The 23,348-nt window shown below is 40.8% G+C and overlaps 1 protein-coding gene across 1 annotated transcript in view; it reads left to right on the top strand.

The window, feature by feature from the left end:
• The window catches only part of FSTL5 (follistatin like 5), a 578,210-nt gene that overhangs the window by 463,150 nt on the left and 91,712 nt on the right, over positions 1-23,348 (top strand). Inside the window, exons 8-10 of the mRNA XM_054990327.1 lie at positions 8,208-8,328; positions 20,182-20,343; positions 23,174-23,308. Coding sequence (XP_054846302.1) covers positions 8,208-8,328; positions 20,182-20,343; positions 23,174-23,308 — 418 coding nt within the window. The remainder of the gene's footprint in view (positions 1-8,207; positions 8,329-20,181; positions 20,344-23,173; positions 23,309-23,348) is intronic.

Here is a 23,348-nt window from a genome sequence, read left to right as displayed (position 1 = left end):
CATCTTTGGGTGATACTTGCTGATCTGATAAATCCCACCCCCGTATCTACCACCTCTCACCTGCACTGGAATAGTACATGTACCATACATCCTTCAATAGGTGAAGGTAAAGAAAGCTCAGAAATACACTTCAAAAACCACATATTCACATATCTAACACGCTAGTGGCTTCAGCACCTGTTGAGGGCTACAACCATGGTGTATTGATGTTAGCATTGTCCAACAGGTGATGCTTCCATCCCAGATGCTCCTGGCAACCATGTACATAATTGGTGGAGCTCTTCCTGTCCTCTAGCATTTTCCACTTGGTAGAGACAATGTCTGTGCTCCAACTGTATGCCCCTGGCTAAGAGCCATGGGCCAAGAGCCCTTATGTTCTTACCCTTCAGCTTGAGCAAAGAGGCTGACGCCTCCAGAGCACAACTTTTGCTTAAATGCACAGAGCCCCCAATACATACATAGCAAATCACTGTGGGGAGGGATTGCCACCCAGCTGCAACTATTCAATCTCCAATGGGATTCCTCTATCCCACAAACTCAACTCCATCGTATGTCTCTCACTTAAATGCACAGAGCACCAAAAACATACCTGGCAAATGGGAAGAAAACGCAGTCCGTGCGGGGAGAGCTTGCCACCCAGCTGCAACTATTCATGCAATTTTCTGCCCCTGAAATGGCTTGGCACAGCTGCCTTTTTCCCTTTTGGAGCAAAGATGGTAGATGCTCTATATGTTGCCATATATTTTTCCCAATAGGGCAAATAGTAGCTTTTGCAGGGCTATCAGCATGGGGTGGAAAAGATTAAAACCAAGCTATGCCATGGTTTCGATGCCAGTGTCGTGAAGTGATTAGAGTGTCAGACTAGTATCTGGGAGACCCAGGCTTGAATCGCTGCTCTGCCATGTAAGCTTTTGGGGTGACCTTGAGCCAGTCACACACTTTCAGCCTAGCCTCACAGGGTTGCCCTGAGGATACGCTGGAGGAGACAAGAATGATGTGAGCCACTTTGGGTCCCCACTGGGAAGAAAAGCGGGGCATTAAAGAATTTTTAAAAAATTAGCTGCTATTTACAGAGTTTAAATTTGTTTGAGAAATCCAGTTAAGGACAATATCTTTTTTTGGCTGTGTCACTAAAGGGTGCCAACTAAACTAGCATAAGAAAGAATTGACAAGAAACCTGGATAGGGCTTCATGAAGAGTACTTTAGTGGCTTCATATTAGAGTTTCTGCTCTTTCCTAGACTGAAAACCAGTCCTGATGCATTTCCTCAGCTGTTCAGGCAGAGGTCTATTTCAAACTGATGATCCCAACAATGGCACATCATTCAGGAGTCCAAAAGTTAGCATAGAATGCAAAACGAAAAGGCTCGTTTCCTTCTGGTGCCTTTCATTTTGTAGGGGAAATACCAAAAATTAGTTTAGAATCCAAGTGCAAGGATACGTATGAAGGAAACCCATAGCCAAACAACATGTTTTTGATTTTTCAAATACTGCTTAGCTATTAAGACTTGCTTCTATTTCCACATTAACAATGTGATCCAAGCAGTGTTTTGACCTGCTGCTAATGCATACCTAGTAAAATGCTACCAAACTGCTATCCCCATATTCTTCTGAAAATTGCTAACAATGTGTCCATATTGTTGCTTGAATCCAATTGCCAAAATAAATGCTCCAATAACTGTTTGGCTCTAGGGTAGTCTGCTAGTTTTGTGAAGAAAATGTAAAAACACTGTAAATGGCAACGTTAGCCTAACATCTTTACCTTGAAAATGACATTTTGATGCATTTTGTACTTGATAGGATGGCATAAGAAAAATGCCATGAGTTTGTATAACCCTTGTGTCCACAAGTAATATTGGTCCTAGTAATAAAAATCAGATTTAGTGGAGAGTTTTGCAGCTTGTATAAAGCTTATAGATACATATTGACAGGAGCCTTCTTCGCAACTGAAGAAACTCTTGGATGACGTTTACTGCAGGTCATAGTTTTATCGCCTCATGTTTAACTAGTATATTATAGATGTTTCAAACCTACTCAGCAGGTTATGGGAAGATGAGAATGAAAAGTTTAAAAATTGCAGCACAGAATTTCAGGGATTAGGGAGGAGGTGAGAGTGGGAATGGCACAGCTGTGCAACTCCTGAAAGGCATTTTACTCTGGGCTCTACTGCAACCCAAGATATCCAACATTATTCTGTAGAGTCTGCTTAAAATGTAGTTGCCAGAATGGTGGTGGTGTTTTTCCATATTAGCTAAATAAGTACATATCATTTTGTGTTAACAGAGCCAGTTTGGTGAAGTAGTTAAGAGCGTGGGGGTCTAATCTGGAGAACTGGGGCCGTTTCTGAACGGCTTACCTCAACCCGGAATGCTGCGCAACATGCCAAAAAAAAATGGAAGATCGCATTTTCCCACACGAGTTTTGCACGATGTTGCACAACATTGTACAAAACTCGCACAAGAAAATGCAATCTTCCACGGTTTTTTCGGCATGTTGTGCAATGTTCCGGGTTGAGGTAAGTCGTGCGGAAACGGCCTGGGTTTGATTCTCCATTCCTCCACTTGAAGCCAACTGAGTGACATTTGAACAGTCACAGCTTCTAGGAACTCTCTAGGCCTCACTCACCTCACAGGGTGTTTGTTGTGAGGATGATAATAACATACTTTGTAAACCACTCTGAGGGGCTGTTAAATCATCCTGAAGGGCAGTATATAAATCGAATGTTGTTGTTGTTGTTAGTAACGGGCAAAGTGATAATGAAAATTTGCCTGAAATGAAATTTAAGGTGAATTTTGTGGGTTCCCACTCACACAGAACACCTGAGTTTCTGAGGAAACTAAAAGAGGATAATTAATGTAAAGAAATTTACTCATGGTATTTTTCAGAACCCTCCTCCCACTTGCTTAGTGCAAATGTAGATGACCTTGTGTGGTAGAACAGGCCGACTGACGTGTGAGCGCAGTTGCTTCTAGCCCTCTGAGGTATCTTGGGATTAACCAGTGGCAGTCCGTCTCTGCCTGACACGTGCCACCTACCCACTTCCTCCCAACCCTCACAGGGGCTTTTGCTCCTTCCCTCTTGTACCTGCTGCCACCACTTGGCCTTTGCAGGAATTTCCCACAGGAGTATCCTAGGCTCCCTGCTCCCATCTGCTGGCTTGCAACTCTGAGTCCCTACCTTGAGCACAGACTCCTGCTACACAGCACCTGGGACTCTTGCTGCACTTGCACACCACTTGGGGATCAGCAAATTGCCAATAAACCACCCCCCTCCCATGGTGCCCATTTTAAATAATGTGGTTGAGCAGTGAAAGTCTATGTGATACAGAGCACAGCTACACACATTTAAGAATTTTAAAAACATTGTGGTGCTTCAGGTTCATATGAGTGAATGTGCTTCCTTACAAAAGACGTTCCATACATGCAGAAAACTAGATGTCCAGGAAAAGAGCCAAGTCATTACCTTAGCTATGTGGTAACTGTCTCTGTAGCTTTAGTGAGGGGGAGGGTTGCCAGCTCCTGCTTTGGGAATTTCTGGAGATTTGGGAGGTGGAGCCTGGATAGGGTGGGGTATGGGGAGGGATTTCAATTGGTTGTAATGGCATAGAGTCCACCTTCCAAGGCAGCCATTTTCTCCAGGATCACCTTTAAGACTAACCAACTTTATTGTAGCATAAACTTTTGAGAACCACAGTTCTCTTTGTCAGATGCATCTCATGAAGAGAACTGTGGTTCTCAAAAGCTTATGCTATAATAAAGTTGGCTAGTCTTTTTTTAATGTTTTTTTATGTTTTTTTTAAGTTGGCTAGTCTTAAAGGTGCTACTAGACTCTTTACTATTTTGCAACTAGAGACTAACATGGCTAACTCCCCTGGATCTGTTTTCTCCAGGGGAACTGATATCTGTCACCTGAAGATCAGTTGTAATTCTGAGAGATCTCCAGCCACCACCTGGAGGCTGGTAACCATAGTGAGGGGGTAGGCCCACTGGATACTGTCCCTTGTTCCTCATAGTCAATGTGGTGGCAGGAGTTTGAATGAAGGCCTTCAGTATGCCTGTCCTGTAGCCCTGTATACAAACTCCCACTGATGTTGTAGTGCAGGCCATAGACTCAGCCCTAATTCCAGCCTTACCCCTCCCTGACATTGCATCAAAGGCTCTGGGATTAGTTTCCTATCCATAGACTTAGATGATATCTAACAAAGGCTAAACAAGTACTTGGAAAGATGCTTCTGAATCCTCTGTGTACGTCATGTTAGGCCCTCTTAAGGTCAAGCTAGATAAGAGACAGGAAGATTTGTTAAATAGATTTTCAAGACTTTTTATTGCTAATGCTAACTATCAGTACTTTTCAAACTGCTGTTTGCTCCATTGTTAGAACATGTGGTTTCCCTTTTATTACTTACAGTTGGAAAAGTGGCATGGGAAAGAACAAAGCTTTCCCCTTATGCCATGTGTTCTCAGTCCCCCAACTCCTGGTAGTTTAACCATACAAGCGAGCTAGGTATTCAAGGAAAATGAAGAGATGGGAAAAGAGCAAGACCCCTCCCCTAACTGCCACCTGCATTGCTTGACACACATCTCCATTAACTCCTTGAGCCCTTTCTCCCATCAAACTAGGCATAACCCTAGTTAGTAGTAATGGATAGACTTGGGCACGAACCAAAAAAACCCCAAACCATGCGGTTTGTGGTTCGTGGGGTTTCCACGAACCACAAACCACGAACTGGCATGGAACTAGCCCAGTTATGAACCAATTTGTGGTTCGTAGGGTTTAAATGCCCCTTTCCGGCAGGGAAAGTGGCATTTAATCGTTTAAAGGGCCGTGGCTGCCATTTGACGGGTGGGAGGGCCCTTTTCCACCTCCTCTGCTCCGCACGAGCCTGCAGGGCAGCGAAGGAGGCCTCCACCACCCCAGCAGAGGGAAGGTAAGTGGGGGGCTGGAGCTGGGGCTGGGGAGGTGGGGGTGGGGCTGTTGTCGTTAGGAGAGGGCTCACAATATTTATGTCTCCATGGCTCCATGTAGTGGTTTGAGTGTTGAAATAGGATCTAGGAGACAGATTCAGATTCCTACTCTGCTGGGTGGAAACTTGCTGAGTGACCTTGGTCCAGTCACACATTCTCATCCTAACCTACTTCACAGGATTGTTGTGAGGATAAAATTGAAGAGAAGAAAATGATGCAAGCCATTTTTTCTTCCCATTGGAAGAAAGGAAGTAAATAAATAAATAAATAACTTCAACAATATATCTAATAGTCATCTTGGCCCCATCTGCAATTTCTTAAATTGTGGATCGGGGCCATGCACAGACCAAGGACTTTTTACTGCCAGTTTCAGGGACCTCCAGGATTGCAGACAAATGTTAAATCCAGGGGAAATGGAGGTGAAAGAAGCGTTGTCTGTGTATGCACAGACAATGCAACTCTGTTGCAGATGCTGCCTTATAGCAGATGCAGCAGCCCTACAATGAGGGAGTGCCAGACAGAACAATGAAGAAGGTGTGAAAGAATTTCTCGTTAAATTTGCAGATGACACCAAACTGAGAGGAGGAGCAAACACCCTTGAAGATAGGGATAGAATTCAACAGGTGAATAGGAAGTTAAATATGAGCAGCCAGTGTGATGCAGCAGCAAAAAAAGGCAACTGCAATCTTGGGATGTATCAACAAAGGCATAATATCCAAATCACAGGATGTCATTGTCCCACTATATAATGCATTGGTCAAGTCCCACCTGGAGTATTGTGTGCAGTTCTAGAAGCCTCGCATCAAAAAGGATGTGGACACATTGGAATGGATGCAGAGGAGAGCAACCAGGATGATCAGGGGCCTGGAAACCAAGCTCTGTGAGGGCAACCTGGGGGACCTGGGAATGTTCAGTTTGGAGAAGAAGAGGTCAAGGGGAGAACTGATTGCTCTCTAAGCATTTAAAAGGCTGTTACTTAGAGAAGGGAAGGGAGCTGTTCCTGTTGGCAACAGAGGATAGAACTCAAAACAATAGGTTTAACCACAGAAGGGAAAGTACCAGCTAGATATTAGGAAAAACTTCACATTAAGAGTAATACAGCAATAGAATTGGCTGCCTAGGGATGTGGTGGGTCCCCTCTAACTGGCAATGTTTAAGAAGTGGCTGGACAAATACTTATTGGGGGTGCCTTAGGCTGTTCCTGCATTGGGTAGGGGATTGGACTAGATGGTCTATAAGATCTCTTCCACTCTTGAGTCTATGATTCTATGAAGAGGGGGCAGGCAGGCAGATTGGAGGGTAAACAGGATGGGGACAGGAGTAGAAACCGCTGCCCCATCTGTAAGTCAGGTGGATGAAGGAGCCATTGACCCACCTGTGAACCGGGTGGGTGGGAAATGTGATACTGCCATCACCCCCAACCACTTGAGGCAGGCAACGAAGGGGGAGTTGCCAAGCCAGAAGAGCAGCAGCAGCAGCCCTTCAGATGGATGAGCTTCTTGACTGGTAAATGGCTGGCCCATCATTGATCATGGGGGAAGGAGGATGAGGTGGGTAAAGGGAGTGTTGGCACTGCCATTGAGCAAACTGCCCAGCAAGGGGCTGACCCAGCCAGCAAGGAGGGATGGGAGTCCCCCTGCAAGCTTCATGGGTCCCCGCTTGTTATTTTCCAATTTTGTAACCATGTTTTTGCTGTGATGTATTAATATAGTGTTGTGTTCTGCCTTCAGTCTCAATGAAAATGGTAGACTGTAAATGAATTAAATAACAGAACATGGCCATCTGCCCAGTGCATGGAAATAGTCCCATTCTTCTACTGTGTGTGTCTTCTGCCCATGTAAAGTTTAGTGCAGCCAGCATGCCACCACTTTGAGAATCTTGCGTAATTTACTTTGTTCAGATTTACCTCTTCAACAGCTTCAAAGTCAGTCTACAGTTATTCAGACAGAAATATGTTATTTGCTGTGTTCCTATATCCTTTAATTTCTTGCTCTGTGCTATATTTCTAACTAGTGCTACATTAAATAATGTGTAACAGAAATTACCTCACATCATAATACGCTTTCAGCGAAACTCCATACGCTACTAGCTAACAGGTTGTTCCAATTAACTTACTGCATTTTTATGAAAATATACCTCACTTCTATATGAAAGAAACACCCACTTGATGTATAATAGCATTATCAGTGTTGTACCATAAAAGCAGATTTTTTTTGTAAAAAAAAATGTAAAAGAAACCAGCAATAGCAAATTGTATGGCCAAAGTAAATTATGGTAGATAATGATATAAACTGTCTGGATTTGAACATAATAGCTGGTATCCAAACAAAGGACACACACAAAAAAGAACAGCACAAACAGCTATGCTTAGCTTGCTTTTTTGCCAGAACAGTTGCAGTCACATAAGAGAAAAGATAAGAGTCCAGTCCCTTTTTTTGAATCTTTTCAAAATACTTTGAGGTTCGTAGGATGATTCTTAAATGTCTTTCTGCATTGTAAGATTCTAAAAAGATTTTAAAGAAAATGTAAAAAGAAGAAGCAATGCTACTCACTATTTAGTCACAAAAGCACTGAGTAGCCTCCATTATGTATGTTGTTTCTTTTTTTCGCTCCCAGTTTACTATATATTTCATTTTCATTTTCTTGAGCAATATCTTAGAAAAAGTTCCAAGATTTGCTCCCCTGAGCTTCCCCCTCAAAAGTGTATACAAACCAAGCTCAAGAATCTCACCAGAGTCGTCCTAGCCATTGTTCTTCCTTGCAAGCAAATGTACCTTTGCAAAGGAAGATGGCTCAATGAAGACAGGAAAGATCATATAGGCCTCCTCTTCCTTCTCATATAGGCCTCCTCTGGACATTCTTGAGCGTATTAAGGCATGCTTTTGCCTGCCAGGGTGATACAAAGCTATCTCATATCTTCAAGGTTTGGTAGTAATGCCAGAACTCTTGGTCACTTCAGCTAACTTGAAGATTCATTTGCTAAAGAAAATTTGTCCCAGAATCCACCATGTTGATGCATATTTCTTCAATCACAAAAAGTTGGCAGCTACAACTGCACTTCTCATAGTCTGGATGTATTTCCGGAATGGTTTCACATCTAAATATGTTGTTGGTGCTATGCTATTTTGACATTTTAAAAGAGATCAAACTGTTAGGATACCGTAGCCCTTTTTCATATCTTTTTTGTGCAACCTAGTATTGTCCAAGTAATTGTGATCACCTTGTTATTCTTCTTTCCCTTTAGGATTTTGGTGATGATGGGTCCCTTTACATTACTAAGATTACCACAACTCACATGGGAAATTACAGCTGCTATGCAGATGGCTATGATAAACTCTATCAGACTCATATTCTTCAAGTGAATGGTAAGGAAACATTTTCTGATTGCAAGTTATGGGGTAGTCTTTCCGTATAATTTCGTAGATTGTTTTGATTTTGTAATTGTATCAGAGCTGAGCAACAAAATAGGCATAGATAACAAGGTGTTTAAAATATCTTCTCTACTTTAAATGCAATTGCAGAAAAATAATCCCAGCATGCAGCAATCCTAAATAGTTAATTCTTATTAAAAAGAATGAAAGGCTACTTGGCTTATTTGCTTCATTCATTGAGCTCTTAATGGAAATCATGGCCTTGGACAACAGCTTAATCATGCTTTTGCTCAGGCTGCAACAATCCATTACTAACTGAGTTGTTTTTCAAATAACACATTATCCTTTCCACATACAAAGCTGGCCCCATATTTAAGAAGAATATAACTCAAAGCGACATCGCGTAAAACTCTCGCGAGAAGACGCTATCTTCCGCGGTTTTTGTGCAATATTTCGCGATGTTGCGGCAGCAGGTAAGCAGTGTGAAAAGGGCCTCTGTTTTGACCACCGTTTTCAAAGTTCTTAAGAATGTGGGGGTTGTGTTTGTACAGCAGGCCCCCACCCATGACAACACTGGGCCCTGCTGAATGAGTCCCAGGGTCTAGGTTGATAGAGACCAAGAAATCCTAGCCCAACCTCCTGTGTACGCATGACTTCTCTCCATTAAATTTCTGGCTGTGGGTCTGTTGCTCACTTAAAGATGGAAAAGGTCACAAAACAGGATGTGAGGGCTTTCAGGACTGTAATGTGTCATATGCTTAATAAGATGGCATGGTACATTTCTATTTTGTTCATATCACAACACAGTATGGCATGATTTTAGAGCAAGGTTGCCAGGTCTCCTGGGGGCTAAACTGGGGGCAACAGGGGTACTTATACTGTGTCCACCTTTCATGCTGGAAAATGATATCATTTCTGGCATGACATGGAAGCAGTGCATCATGTTGGGGGCCGAATTACTAAAAATTCACACAACTTAGTGTTCGGGAACGATTTTTAGAGAATCAGCTCCTGGTGCAAACTGTTGCTTCCGGATCGGGCCAGAAATGATGTCGGGTGGACTTTGCAGACATGCTTCAGGTATGCTTCCAACATTTCCAGGTACCTTCCATGCTCCACCTCCCACCTCTGTCCAAGTGAGTGGTGACAGGGGGCAGGCACTGGGGGAAGGCGATCTGGCAAGCATGTTTTACAGAATTCCTACAGTAATAGTTTTGTCTTTGCTTGGATCATATTCTGCATTGATGAGTCTATTAGGATTTATACATCCTAAAGTGAAATAAAATCTGAAGCTTAATACATTGGTCAGATGAAGCAGCAATTTAGTGGATTATGTCTGTAGATCTAACCAGTATATTCTTAAACATAGGAAAGGATGTCAGTATATAGTCCAGGAAAATGATTAATTAATGTAATGGCACTTGTATAACAGAAGAGTCAAAAGAAGGTTAATGAGATAATGAGGCTTTGTTGATCTTTAAGAGCTAATGTGAGAGTCCTTTGAAAATGGTTTAATTGGATTTTAAGTACTTTTATAATGTATGCGTTTTCATTCAGATGAACTCAGCAGAGATTTTTATCATATTTTTATCAATCCTTTTAACATTTTTAGCACTGGATAATTTCCTTTGTTTTCCCTTGTTTTCTCTCCGCACTAAGCTCTAGATTCTTTTGTGTCTCAGAGTGCCAATTATTGACTTCTTTACTTAAACCAAGGCAGAATTGATATCTAAGGACAAATTAACATACCAGCTAAATTCAAATATCACGTTAAACTATGGTTTAATTAAACTATGGTTACTGTGACTGTCTGAACAGTCAACTATGTTTGATTAGGATCCATCAAACTAGAATCTGGTTGGTTTATTAGCCATCCTTATTCTTAACTATGGTTTTATATAATGTCTGAATGCAGATATCCTAGTTTAATCCTGCTTTAAACCTTCATCCATGTCTTCTCTAACTACAAAACAAAGGAAATTAAACCAGGATTTTTGTGGTAGACCAGAATTTGTCTTTGAGATGAATACTAGCCATATTTAAACCATGGTTTCAGATTATGTCTGAACCAAGTAACAGACATGTATGGGGCAAGTAATACATCATAAATTTATTTTATTTATTTACATCGTTTATGCTCCACCTTTCTCCCTGATGGAGACCCAAAGCTGATTACGTCATTGTCCTTCCCTCCATTTTATCCTCACAACAACCCTGTGAGGTAGATTAGGCTAAACATAAGAGACTGGCCCAAGGTTGCTCAGTGCATTTTCATGGCAAATTAGGGATTTGAACCTGGGTCTCCCAGTTCCTAGTCCGATATTCAACCACTATGCCACTGCATGAACAAATATAAGCACTAATTTAATGTAATTATTATATTAGCATTAACTCTGGTGAAATGCTTTCAAAACAGTCATGAATACCCAGAGTTCTGCATACACTGCATTGCAATTGCACAGATGAGAGATGTTTCCTGTTGATTACTGCTCATTACAGCCTTTTGCTCATGGCTTAATCACTAGACATGGGCGGGAATCGAAATACAAATCAAATTTCGTGACGAATGGGGTTGATTCGTGTTTCGCAAAACATGTTTTGTGGGGCTGCGTTTTTTACAAAATTCATGACTTTTTGACCCGATTTGTTCAATTTGTGAATGATTCGTGATGCCATACAGGCTGGCGCTGGTCCATTGATTCTCTAGACAACATAGGCCCGGGATATCTGCAGACCTTTTTTTGCCATTGTAAACCCCAATCGTAACCCACATAACCTTGATAGGCAGCTCTCCTTGCCAAATGGAGAGCTTCCATTCTTCCCTATACAGTGAGGAGCAAGAGAGTTAATCCTCTAGGCAACTGAGGAGATGGGCCTTCTGTGGCCATGGGAACACCAATCTCATCACAGACCTCCTGTTCTGCTCTATGTGAGCGTTTGTTATATAAGGCACCTCCCTCTGCTTTGTGCTTTTATTTCCCGTAGACAGACAGAGGGGAAGGATCTGTTGCTGGGATTTGGAGTGAGTGCAGTTGGGAGCTGTGGGCTAGATTTGCTGCTGCTTCAAAGGAGACTGAAAAGCCTCTTTCTTATTTTCCTCACTTGTCCTTGCTGGGAAGGTCTTTGGGTGAGGGCGCCTTTTTTCCGACACCCCGCCCCACCCTAGTCTCAGGCCTGGGGCCTAGCTTGACTGAAGCCTCTCTTGTTTTTTTCTTTGCTTATATTTGTTTCTTCTTAATTCTTTCTCTGCTTTTTTGAGGGCCCACACTCTTGTTGTTTCCTTTGGTTTTATTTTGTGCACCTCTCCCACCTGGGCAGGTGTCTGTGTGGTGGTTTTGGGGCCCTCCCCCCAAGCCTAGACTCAGGGCCACTGCCTGGCTCTGGGGCCCAGCTTTGTGGGTTCCACTCAACATTTTGCAATCTTGGCTAAGCTGGGAGGGTGGGTGGAAGAAAGCCTGCTGAAGTCTCCCTGCGAGTTTGGCATCTTTGGGTATGAAGGGGGCTGTTAAAGTGCCCAAGGTTCTGACGAATCACAAAACTAATGAATCATATTGCGAAATAGGACAATTTTGTGGAATTTTGTGTTTCATGATTTGTTGAATGTGACAAAACACGAAGCTCTCGTTCCGTTTTTTTCTGTTTCGTGCCCATCTCTAATAATCACCAGAAGGCTATAAAAGAGATTGGGATTGCACATACTACTCTCCCCAGCTTCTGCATATTTAATGAAAAATCTGATCAGAGCCTTATACATGTACAAATATGTGTAGGGTCTTCTAAGAAATCAGGAACCATGCAAAAAGCAGGGCCTGTAGTCATGTATATAGAATTTATATACAAACTGGCATATGGCTCTATGTGGGTGGGGATAGTGGGTGCAGCCCTTTACTCATGAGTGATTGGGTTGAGGGGACATCTAGAGAGCATTGATAGACTGCTGTCCTGGAACATAAGCTGGAGCAGTCTCACAGAGGCTTAAATAAATATGGCTGCCAGATTCATGAACCTCAAGCATGGCTTTCAACCATGATTTGTGGCCCAGCAGATATTTGATAGCTGCCTCAGTTTTGTTGCTCTGAGAAGGAGTGAATAAAAATCAGCAGCTGGAGCAGCCCATGGAATAAAATATTTCCTGCCTTCCAGCTCTCACTCTCCTTTCCGTTCTCCCAAAAAGAAAACCCTGTCCTCTCTCCATACATAATTTCAGATTTTGCTAGATTCTAACCATAGAAATATCTGGTCGAATCACCTCCACAATGCAGTAAATATTTATACTGATGGGCTGAACACTTGGCCAGTCTCCAATGAGGAGTTTCTCAGCTTTGCAATATTAAGCCGGTTAAGCTTACTGACTTCTTTGTATTTAGCAGCATCCCAAACCTAAAGAATTACTAGGTGGTTTTCATGTTTCATCCCACCATCAGATAAGATTAGCTGTCATTTGAGACAACAAGGAAAAAGTGAGCAAAGTATTTTCCTTTATTCTTTCTAAAAATGAGAAGTTGCATATTGCAGTGAGGTCAAAGATGCCTTGCAGGAAATGGTGACAAAAAGGGGGCTCTCCAGCCGTAGCTACTTGTACTGGGACTTCATTTCATGTACCCACTGAAGGGCTGATATGTGAACCTGTCCAACTGGTTTTGCTTTCTTTAATGTGATTTATTTCCTAGTAGTATTTTAATGTAACCCTACTTTTCAATCAAAAATTGGCCCCAAAAGCAGTTAATAGGAATCAAAATCTAACACAAGTGAAATTAACAATGAATACAAAATGTTTCTGTGAGCGGAAAATCTCTGTTGAACTGCAATTCAAGCATGGTAGAGGAACCCTGACTACTGCCTCCTCTTCATTTTATTGCCTAAGCAGTCAATAAAGGGAAAGGGATTCTCAGCTCAAGATTAACCAAAGCATGGTTCGAAATGCCTGGCTTCTTTCTTCTCTCCTTTTGATAGAGCCATCACTGGCAACCATAGAGTTTTAGCTGGAGCTCGATTCCGGCCTGATGGAAGAGTGGCAGGCTACTCCCTAATATCAAAGTATAAATCCAAAACTGGATAATTAGGATTGTAGATTTATACTTTGATATTAGGGAGCAGCCTGCCACTCTTCGATCAGGCCGGAATCCAGCTAGATTATGTATTGGGTTGGAAATGTCCATGATTATAATCCAGATTTTTAGTGTTTGTTGGTAGGTGCTGAATTTGGGTTGATATAAAACCATGTAGAAACAGTGTAGAATAGTGTAGAAAGAGAATGTCTAAGGAAGGCTGGTGACAGGAAGCAATTGATGCTTTTAATAATGTCATAGACAAAGAGGTATGGGCTACTTTTCTGGTTTATACATAATTTATTGCATTCATTCTATGTTTTTTTTTTTCATTTTAACACTCTTTTATTGATGAGAAGTACATGATGTAAATAAAATGAAACAAATGCAATGATGAGTTTTCAGGTTGTTCAAGACTTAATGTTGTTACCATCATGCCTACGGCTTTCTTTTAACCAGAGCAGATACAAAATATAAAGGCAAGAAAGAGATGTCACAATGCTAGCAAAACCCAGGAAAAAATCCAAAACTTAATTGGTGTCTGTGAGATTTTATCTGCAGTTATATCAGCTTTTAGCAAATTTGGCTAGTCCAAAAATTTCTCTCTTGGGTGGTCCAAGGTAGTGACAGGCTCTACTGGCCCAATTTGGAACGGGTTAAGATCAAAAGAATGAGCATGGGTCCAGTTACCATCAGTCCCAAATTAATTTGTTTTACCACAGGGAAGTCCAAAACAGGCTGTATCATTTCCTTGCCACCAAGCCACACTGCAAGCCTTCCCTTTGCCCAAATTTACTCATCTTCGTTAAGGGAATGGCAATACAAAGGAGTCATGGAAGACCACAAGATAGAGACCTGGGCATTGCCACAAGCATGGTCATGGTAGCATCCATTAACACTAAAAAGCATTGGGAATTAAATTTCCCATGAAATTTCTTTGGGCCAACTGGATGCTACTGTCCATGCTCACAGCATGTTTGGAATGAAGGCTTGATTGTTGTGAAGCTGGTCTGTCATTGTTCTTCTCAACAACATAAAGTTTAAGGAAAATGAGTGGTGGAAGGGGGTGCAGATTTAAGCTCTGACATCACAGAAAGGATGTCATGAATTTCACATGGTAGTTTTGCAAAAGAATGGGAGAGAGGTTTAGCACCTCTCCTAGGTGTCAGATAAGCCCCAGCATATCTGCTATGTGTTAAATGTCTTATGGTGTCTGTCATGCTAGCTGGATTAATATGTCTCTGAAAACATGCAGAGTAAAACCTGTTTTGCTGAAGGCTGCTAGTTGCTTATCTTGCAGGTGTTTTGATAACGGTTTCCTGGCAGGCCTGAGAAAGTCACCTTGAAGTACAGCAGAGACTGCACCGAACATCTAAGAGACTGAGCAATGTTCATCCTTTCCCTCCTCTCTTCTTCCCAGGCTTTGTGAGCCAAAATCCTAAGTGACTTTCTTCATTACTAGGGGGGACAGGGACTTTGCCCTATAATTATCTTTGCTTTGCCATCCTGAGCCATTCCAGCCAATGATCCTGTCTGACCATCTCGATACTGTTATTTCTCTTCAATAAAGTAACTTTAATTCATACACCTGAGTGATGCAGTGAAGTGCTTGGGGATTTACCTGGCAAGTCCTGACACTAGGATGCAGTGGAAAGTAGAAAGTACTTATTATTTTACTAAAAACCAGAGGAGTTGAAGAAAAGAAAGGGAGAGTCCATGTTGTAAGGGGATGGGAATTATAAAAGAAAATTTAAATTTAATTTGATTGACCGGTTTAAAGATGTAGTCTCTGCCACCCCTGCCTTCTCAACCACATCAGTAAGACTTATACAGCTTTGATGGAGCCAACAGGTCTGAGGACCTTGGTTACATCGGAGGAGTTGGTCTATTTATACTGGTAGGAACTTGTTCTGGATTAGTTAATGACCTTTATTTCTTTCGTATTTCATGCTCTTAGCCAGTACTGGGAGTAGCTTATGGTAAAAAAAATGATAAAAATACAATAATATTCAAGAGCACATTTTTAATGAAAAATAATTTTAAGGGATTGGGAAATATGTTCTCTGTTGGAGCCCCTTTTTCTTTCTCAAACAATCTCAGTTTTTTCCATGTATAATTAAACATAACCTAACCAATTACTTAGCCAAAAATATCTAATTTATAGATATAGTATGGTTTGCTTAATCACTAATGATCAGTACAAATGCTCCTATTTTCTATCATGTCTCCTCTGTCTGCCAATAATGACACATTACATAGCAGATTTTTTTTCTTTGAAATATCCAAAAACAAAATCCATGTATTAATTTCTATTAAAGCCCATCAAAATGACACAAAATAGTGTGCAGACTTTGGTGTTTTCAGAAATCATGCAGAGATTAGGGTAGTCTGGGCCATCCAGGTTAGGGCAATGAAAAATAGTTAGACAAATTACTTCCAGAGAAAAACTATTATTTAGATTTGCAGAAAGATTAACACTTTTGAAGGAAACTGAACTCACAATTTCAGGCTAGCACAATTAGGGAGAGCCAGTTTGGTGGTTAAGAGTGGCAGGACTCTAACCTGGAGAGCCGGGTTTGATTCCCCACTCCTCCGCTTGAAGCCAGCTGGGTGACCTTGGGTCAGTCACAGCTCTCCAGAGTTCTCTCAGCCCCCATCCACCTCACAGGGTGATTGTTGTGGGGATAATAATAACATACTTTGTAAACTGCTTTGAGTGGGCGTTAAATTGTCCTGAAGGGCAGTATATAAATTAAATGTTGTTGTTGTTGCTGCTGCTGCTGCTGTAGTTATTATTATTAAGATCCCTTGTCCCCAAAGAGCAGCATCTCGGTGAACTCTGTGAGCTTCAGCAGGACAAGGGAAATCATGAAAACCACATTCACCACTTCTGCAGTCTGAAATGATCTTTGGATACAATCCATAATCTGGGTATACAACTGTATATGTACAATTTGATCCAGTCTCTTCTGCATTCTTCCCTTCTCCACTTGTTCTACATGTGGGATTCCCTCCAGGCAACCAGCCACCATGTCACCAGGCCCCATTCCATGTTGTATATTTCAGTGCAGAAGAGTACTGAATCATCCCTCAAGATTATGAGCTGTAGCACTGGAAGTAGCTACGCTTTACTTTCATGCTTGCATGCAGCCCTAGAATATCAGCTGTGTTTTCTCATTATTTCTTTTTCTCTATAAAAAGTGTGCATAGCATCAGGTGATCCAAGTATTAAAATTTAATTAATAGGGATACAGTAGAAGTGAATAATCTAAAGAGATGGGAGTAAGTTATCTATTTTAATTAAAGGAATTTAATTAAGGGGTTTTACTGTTAATGCAATTACATCACACAATGGCTTTGTTTTACTGTATAAATCCCAGATGATGTAACTGCACAGTCATAAATGACTAAATATAAGCCTCTGATTGCCAGTCACCCAGGAAAATATGATTTCCCCTTCACTAATTATATATTGATTTTGATTCTTCCAGTTTTAATTTAGGAAGATACTATTGTTCTTTTTGTTATTAAGTTTACATCCCAAGATCCATCATTTAATGATGGGTAGATTCTTTAAATTTGTGCCGTGTGTCCTCCTACTTCTGGCTTGTTATAGATGATGCACAGTATAGAGGATGCTTGTTATTTGCCACTTTTAAATAGTGGTGACTCAGATCAAAGGGTTGTTTTATACTGAAATAGGCACATTTACTAGCATCATATGTTCACATCATGAGAAGACAAGGTTCACTGGAAAAGACAATAATGATAGGAAAAGTTGGAGGCAGTAGGATAAGAGGAAGATCCAACATTAGATGGTCATCTCAATAAATGAAGTCATGTTCTTCAGTTTGCAAGACTTGTGCAAGACTGTTAATGGAGGGATGTTTCGGAGGGCATTAATTCATAGGGTCTCCATAAGTCAGAAGTGACTTGACAGCTCATATCACACACAAAACCAGAAGGGCATCGGTTTTGCTCATGGTTCTTGAGATTCTCCTATCCTCAAGGAGCATCTGTTATGGAAAGTTTTATCCTATAATTTACGTTTCTCTAACAGCTCTTTGGATCCTGCCCCATATCTTTTTTTAAAAATACACCTTTATTTAGTATTGCCTGGCAATAAATTCTGTAAATAAAATGCAATATTATTCCACTGAGTTTATGTTTATGTGGTTTTGGGTTCAGAATCAGAATCAGAATAGGGTTTATTGCATGCAGCCATAGGCCATTACAGTTGAGCAAATAAAAGACAAGTAAAATGAACAATAAACGATAAAACAATTATGTTAAAAACATATAAAAGTACATTAAAACACATGAAAGTACATTAGCACTTTCATTATACACAGATGAAAGTTAGTTTTTCCACCACAGGAGAGGAATCAATGCATTTTAAGATTTCCCCAAGAAATTTATTTCTGAACTCTGTATAAAAAGGGCAGAACAAAAGATAATGTAGAACGTCCTTGGGACTGAAGCTCCACAAATACAAAAATGAGCAACAATCAGTATTTGTGTGAAATAGCCATGTTGAATGGCTGAAGGCATGGTTTGAAACCACAGAGAAATTAAAGACATTCTAAGAATAGAAAAGATGACTTTGGTCAAATAAGCTCTGCCTCTTGAACAAAATGAATTAGGGAGAAAATTTAGAACAGAATGTTGTATTTCGGTCCAACGCAGTCTTAAGTTTTATAAAACGCAGTCTTAATCAGTCTTAAAGATCCCGTCTCATATTTTGAGACCAGACAAGGGGACACCCTGAAAGTCATCCACCGGAGAATAACAATGGAGGATATTGTTAAAGCCAGCTGTGCAAATGGCATCTGAATACAGCACAACATTGCTTTGCCTTAAGAGCTGACTTGTGAAAAGATTCCTTTGCTTTCTCCAGAATCTCAATAAGTCCAAGTGCAAACGGGCTCTGATAGAAGGTAGCCCAAGTTCAGCCTTCACTAAAGCTGCTGGAATGCTGTGAGACAAAACTAGAATTCACATTAAAAAGAGATTTGGGATTGCTTCCAGGGTTGAGATCAGACATTCATTCCAATTTCCAACCCCAGATCTCTGCACTATATAGAAGCTGCAGGGTGACCTTACACTGAAACAATTTCAAGTCTGGCTCAACTGAAAATCCTCCTTTTGAGGCATGGAATGTAAAGATGGCCCCAGTGTTTTTCAAAACTGAGGCTTTTGTTATCACCAGGTGGGTTTTCCATGAGAGAGTATCACTAAATGTCACCCCAAGATACGTAAAGGTTCTGCATCCTTCAGTGGGATTGCCATCTATTGACCATTTACATCTTCAGGCCTCTTCCCAAAGCCCATTACTTTGGTCTTGGTAAAGTTGATGTTTAAGGCCTCACCCTTACAGAAATTGCCCAGCTTGTTCAGCATCCTCCTTAAACCTTCTAACCTCCATGTAACCTCCTTGGCTTAGGAATGCATAGTTACAGCTTCTGGCAGTAGGAATAAATGGCCAAATATATGTTGAAAGTTTTATAAAATCATGATGATCTGCAAGCACATTTAAATGACTGGAATCTTATGGCACCTTAAAGGCTAACAATATTTTATTCCAGCCCACTACTTTATATTTTATGAGTTAGTTCCATCCAGCATTTCGATTGCTAAAAAAGGAAGGGGGGTAGCTTTCACCATCAAAAAGGATCTGCAGGGATAAAAGCTATGTGAACAGAAGTTATAGTGAGGAGGAAAATTAGGTGCGATTGAAAACACTTGATGGATGCAAGCCTATGAGTTGCTCTGTGCTGTGTAGTTATTTTATGTAGGATATTAGGAAACAACAAACAGCAGGGTCAATGGATCATGATATGCAGGAATCATAAAGTAAAATTTAATTAAGTCAAATTCCTATCTAATCAGGAAAAATATTGAGGCTGTTTTCTAGTTATGCTAAGCTAGTTAACACCGTTAATGGGTAGGTGCTCACAGATTTTGAGAAGATAGTAACAGTTAGAGTGATATAAAAATCCTGACCCCCCAATTCAACCAGGGGGAGTTGCATGAAACAATTTAATAACTGAAACAGCTTAATAACAGAAAGCTAGTAGATGAGCAGGCTTCCCCTGCTAGCTGTAACTGTCATGTGAAACACCTGATTAGGAGAATCCAACTTGAGTGTGTCCAGCTTGGAATGTTAACAAACTGATGGCAGGATCAGTTCCACGTAGCTTAATGTGTCCAAAGAATCATACAGGAAAAGAAACAATGCCTGCAATTTGCGCTACTTGAATGGCAGAATATCTTCAAAAATAATTGAGGATTTCTCAGTGGCTGCCCTAGCATGGTGGTCAATTTTTTTGCCGGGAATTCCATTTCTTCTTCCTCCTTCTTGAGTTTCAAACATCTGTGTGATTCTCTTTTCTTTACAAACATCTTTGAGTAGCATGGAGAAAGCCAGTCTACTGGAGTGAAAGGTTACATGCTTTTTTGCCAGTCTTCAATTTTAAGAGTGTTCTTTTATTGATCTTGATGTATAGCACTTTTACATTATATTTGTGAGGTGCCTGGAGCACCTTGTGCTGAAGAGCCAGACAACCAACCAATCAGGAAATGTGTGTACCCACCATTCCCATAACACTGTTTTGTTCCATAAATTGTATGGCAGAACGAAAGGTCACATGCCAATAAACAAGCAGGTAAAATATAGCATTGCTCTTTTGTTGTGCCATTATGTATGGCTCTGTGGTTTCTTGTACTGAAGACTTCGAAATGTGTTCATATTTTTAACAATATGCATTCCATTTGATTTATTATGCTTTTTTCTTTTCAGTTCCACCCGTCATAAGAGTCTTTCCGGAAAGCCAAGCCAGAGAGCCTGGTGTTACTGCCAGCCTTCGATGCCACGCTGAAGGTATTCCCAGTCCACAGCTTGGCTGGTTAAAGAATGGAATTGATATTACTCCAAAGTTGTCTAAACAGTTAACTCTTCAAGGTAAATAAGCACGTTTTATCATTTTCTAAAGACACAGTATGTCTTTTTATCTTCACTTACAAAGATTTCAGAGAGCAATGTCAACTTTTAAAATGGTATTATGTATTTATCATGCCTTCATGCAGAGACCTAAGCAACAAGTGTGATGTGTTTTCAGTAAAGCTGGCCGTGTTGGGGTCTATGAAGTAATAGTTATATAATTATTTTCCTTGTTTTCCTGGTCATAGTTCTTTCCAGTTCTCCCGGTGTGCACAAATATCTTCTTGGAAATCAACTCCATATTGGAATCTTATATTTAAACACTAAAAACTGGATGCTCTTTAAAATGGAGTTTTTGTGTACAGTCAATATAGCTTAAAATAGAGCTCTGATATACACTAAAACATTTATTTGTAGAACTCATCACGGTGTGGTTAGTGTTCCTGTTTGGCCCAGGGCTGGATTAAGACATGCTCAGGCCCTAAACTATGTCAAATTAAGAGGTCCTATTGCATTACCATAAAAATGATAATTTAGAAATTTTAATTATGTTTTGGTATTCATATTTCTCATAATCTGAGACCCTAAACTGTAGTTTACTTAGCTTTAAGGTTGACAACTCCAGCTTGGGAAATTCCTGGATGTTTGGGATGTAGGGATCCCATCTAATCCAAATTTCAAGGATACAAAAAAAAATTTGGTATCCATGAAAACCAGATCTGGATCATCTGAAATGTTTTTGGTGTGCTCACCTCTACTTGGTGTAGAGCAAGTTTGGTGTAGTGGTTAAGAGCATGGGACTCTAAATCTGGAGAACCGGGTTTGATTCCCCACTCCTGAACTTGAAGCCAGCTCGGTGACCTTGGGTCAGTCACAGCTTCTCAGAACTCTCTCAGCCCCATCCACCTCACAGGGTGATTGTTGTTGTGGGGATAACAATAACATACTTTGTAAACTGAGGGGGTGTTACGTTGTCCTAAAGGGCATTATATAAATTGAATGTTGTTGTTCTTGTTATTTGGAATTGTTGGAAATGCTATGATAACTGTAGAGTTTCTGGCAATTCTTAGGGATACCTATGTCACTTCCGTTTTTGTTTTTTTTATTGGAAGTGATATGACATATTTGCAACTAGCAGCCCCCCATATCCTAGGGTTACCAGGTCCCTTAACTTCCCTGGCGGGAGACTGGGAGCCTGGCACTTATCTTGTGGAGGCTTGGAGTCTTCGTTGGTGTGCAATAGCAAACTGAGGAGATTCAGCATATTAGGGCTTCATACACACCGTCATTTATTTAGAAGTAACTTAAACTGTAAGTGACAGAATGACTTGATTGATCTCACCAATGAACACATCCTCCTCTTGAATCATTAATTTATCCCACTTAATAATTTTAGGGACCTTCAACAGTCCTAGTTGTTACTTTGCTAGCAGCAAGAGCAAATTGCAAGAAGATAGCCTTAACTATCTCTAGTGAAGTGTTAAAGAAAGAGATGCACCTATATTTTCAGGACAAAATTTCCAGTTGTCTGAGGACCCCCTCAAAAATTACATAGACTTTGGGTTCTGCATATTTTCTGTATGTGGTGGATGATACCCCTTGCACTTTTTAAAAATTATTATTCTTTCCATATCCTACCCATGCCAAGATTAGCATTCTAGTAATTCAGGGCTCATAGTTGAACTGTACTTATCCAGGTGCTGTGAATATGTAATATCACACTTCTACATGCAGCTGTTGTAATTTTTGTAATTATAGCCACTCTTCTTCAAGCCTTCACAATCATGCCAATCTCTGTGGTCTCCTGTACAGCCCTCACATGAAGGTGCCAGTTTAGCAATGTTAGTCTGTAGTTGCAAAATAGTAAAAAGTCCAGTAGCACCTATAAGACTACACAACTTTATTGAGGTATAAGCTTTTGAGAATCACAGCTTTCTTTGAAGAGATGAAGAGAACTGTGATTCTTGAAAGCTTATGCCTCAATAAAGTTGGTTAGTCTTAAAGTTGCTAAAGGGTACTTGCGTGGCACCTACCAGCCTATGTAGATTGTTCCTAAGGGATACCATATCCTAAGCAAAGTAGAAGAGGTTAAAACAGTTGATTCCCTACACAGAAATGTGTCTAAGGAATGAAGGGCAAGGCAAGTTCCCTCCCTATAAAATACCAAAGTGAAAGAAGGAAGAGTACATCAATATGTGTTGTACAGTTACTGTTAGTTCCAGCAAACCATTGGTACTCAGAGTGCAAATGGTAATTTCCTTTCTTCAAAAACTGCACAGGCCTGTGCCCTGCCTTCTGTTTCTAACAGAGTGGTTCCATAATGAAGGAGTGGTGTGGTCCACTGACTCCTTCCCCTGCAGACCCTCACTTTGCCCCTTGTCCTATTCATGATGGCCTGTGGTCCTCCAAGAATATTTTTCAAGGTGGCTATTTGGGGGAAAGTTCTGCCCAGCAAGTTTCACTTGCTAATCCCATAGGCTTCAAGCCTGTAACTATTTCTTTAACTACACTGTCATAGCCTTTATCACAAAAGAACACTTCCTGTGCAGGCATACTTGCCCTAGAGATCAGACGGATATTAGTTGGGCTGTTGGGCAATGCTTATGTTGGCATTGAAGCAGGAAAAAAATATTTTTCTTTGCTATGAGCATCATAAGAGCAGAAAAAGTGACACGTTTCACCAGCAACCAAATATCTGTGGACAAGTTTGGTACGCTCCAGTACACATTGCCAGAAAGGCTAAACAGTTTAAACAGGTCGGCTAAGTCAGATGCCTACATGTGTAATCTTGAAAGCACAGTAACAAAACGAAAATAGTTGCTCACCTATTACTTTCTTTTTCTGTGAGCAGCAAATGGCAGTGAAGTTCACATTAGCAATGTGCGCTACGAAGATACGGGGGCTTATACCTGCATTGCGAAGAATGAAGCAGGGGTGGATGAAGACATCTCATCCCTTTTTGTGGAGGATTCTGCTCGAAAGACCCGTATGTAGCATTTCTTATGTCATCCCATAGCTAAGGAAGG

Source organism: Eublepharis macularius, chromosome 10 (assembly GCF_028583425.1).
Source record: "Eublepharis macularius isolate TG4126 chromosome 10, MPM_Emac_v1.0, whole genome shotgun sequence".
NCBI lineage: Eukaryota > Metazoa > Chordata > Lepidosauria > Squamata > Eublepharidae > Eublepharis > Eublepharis macularius.
This window is presented reverse-complemented; position numbering and strand designations above follow the sequence as displayed.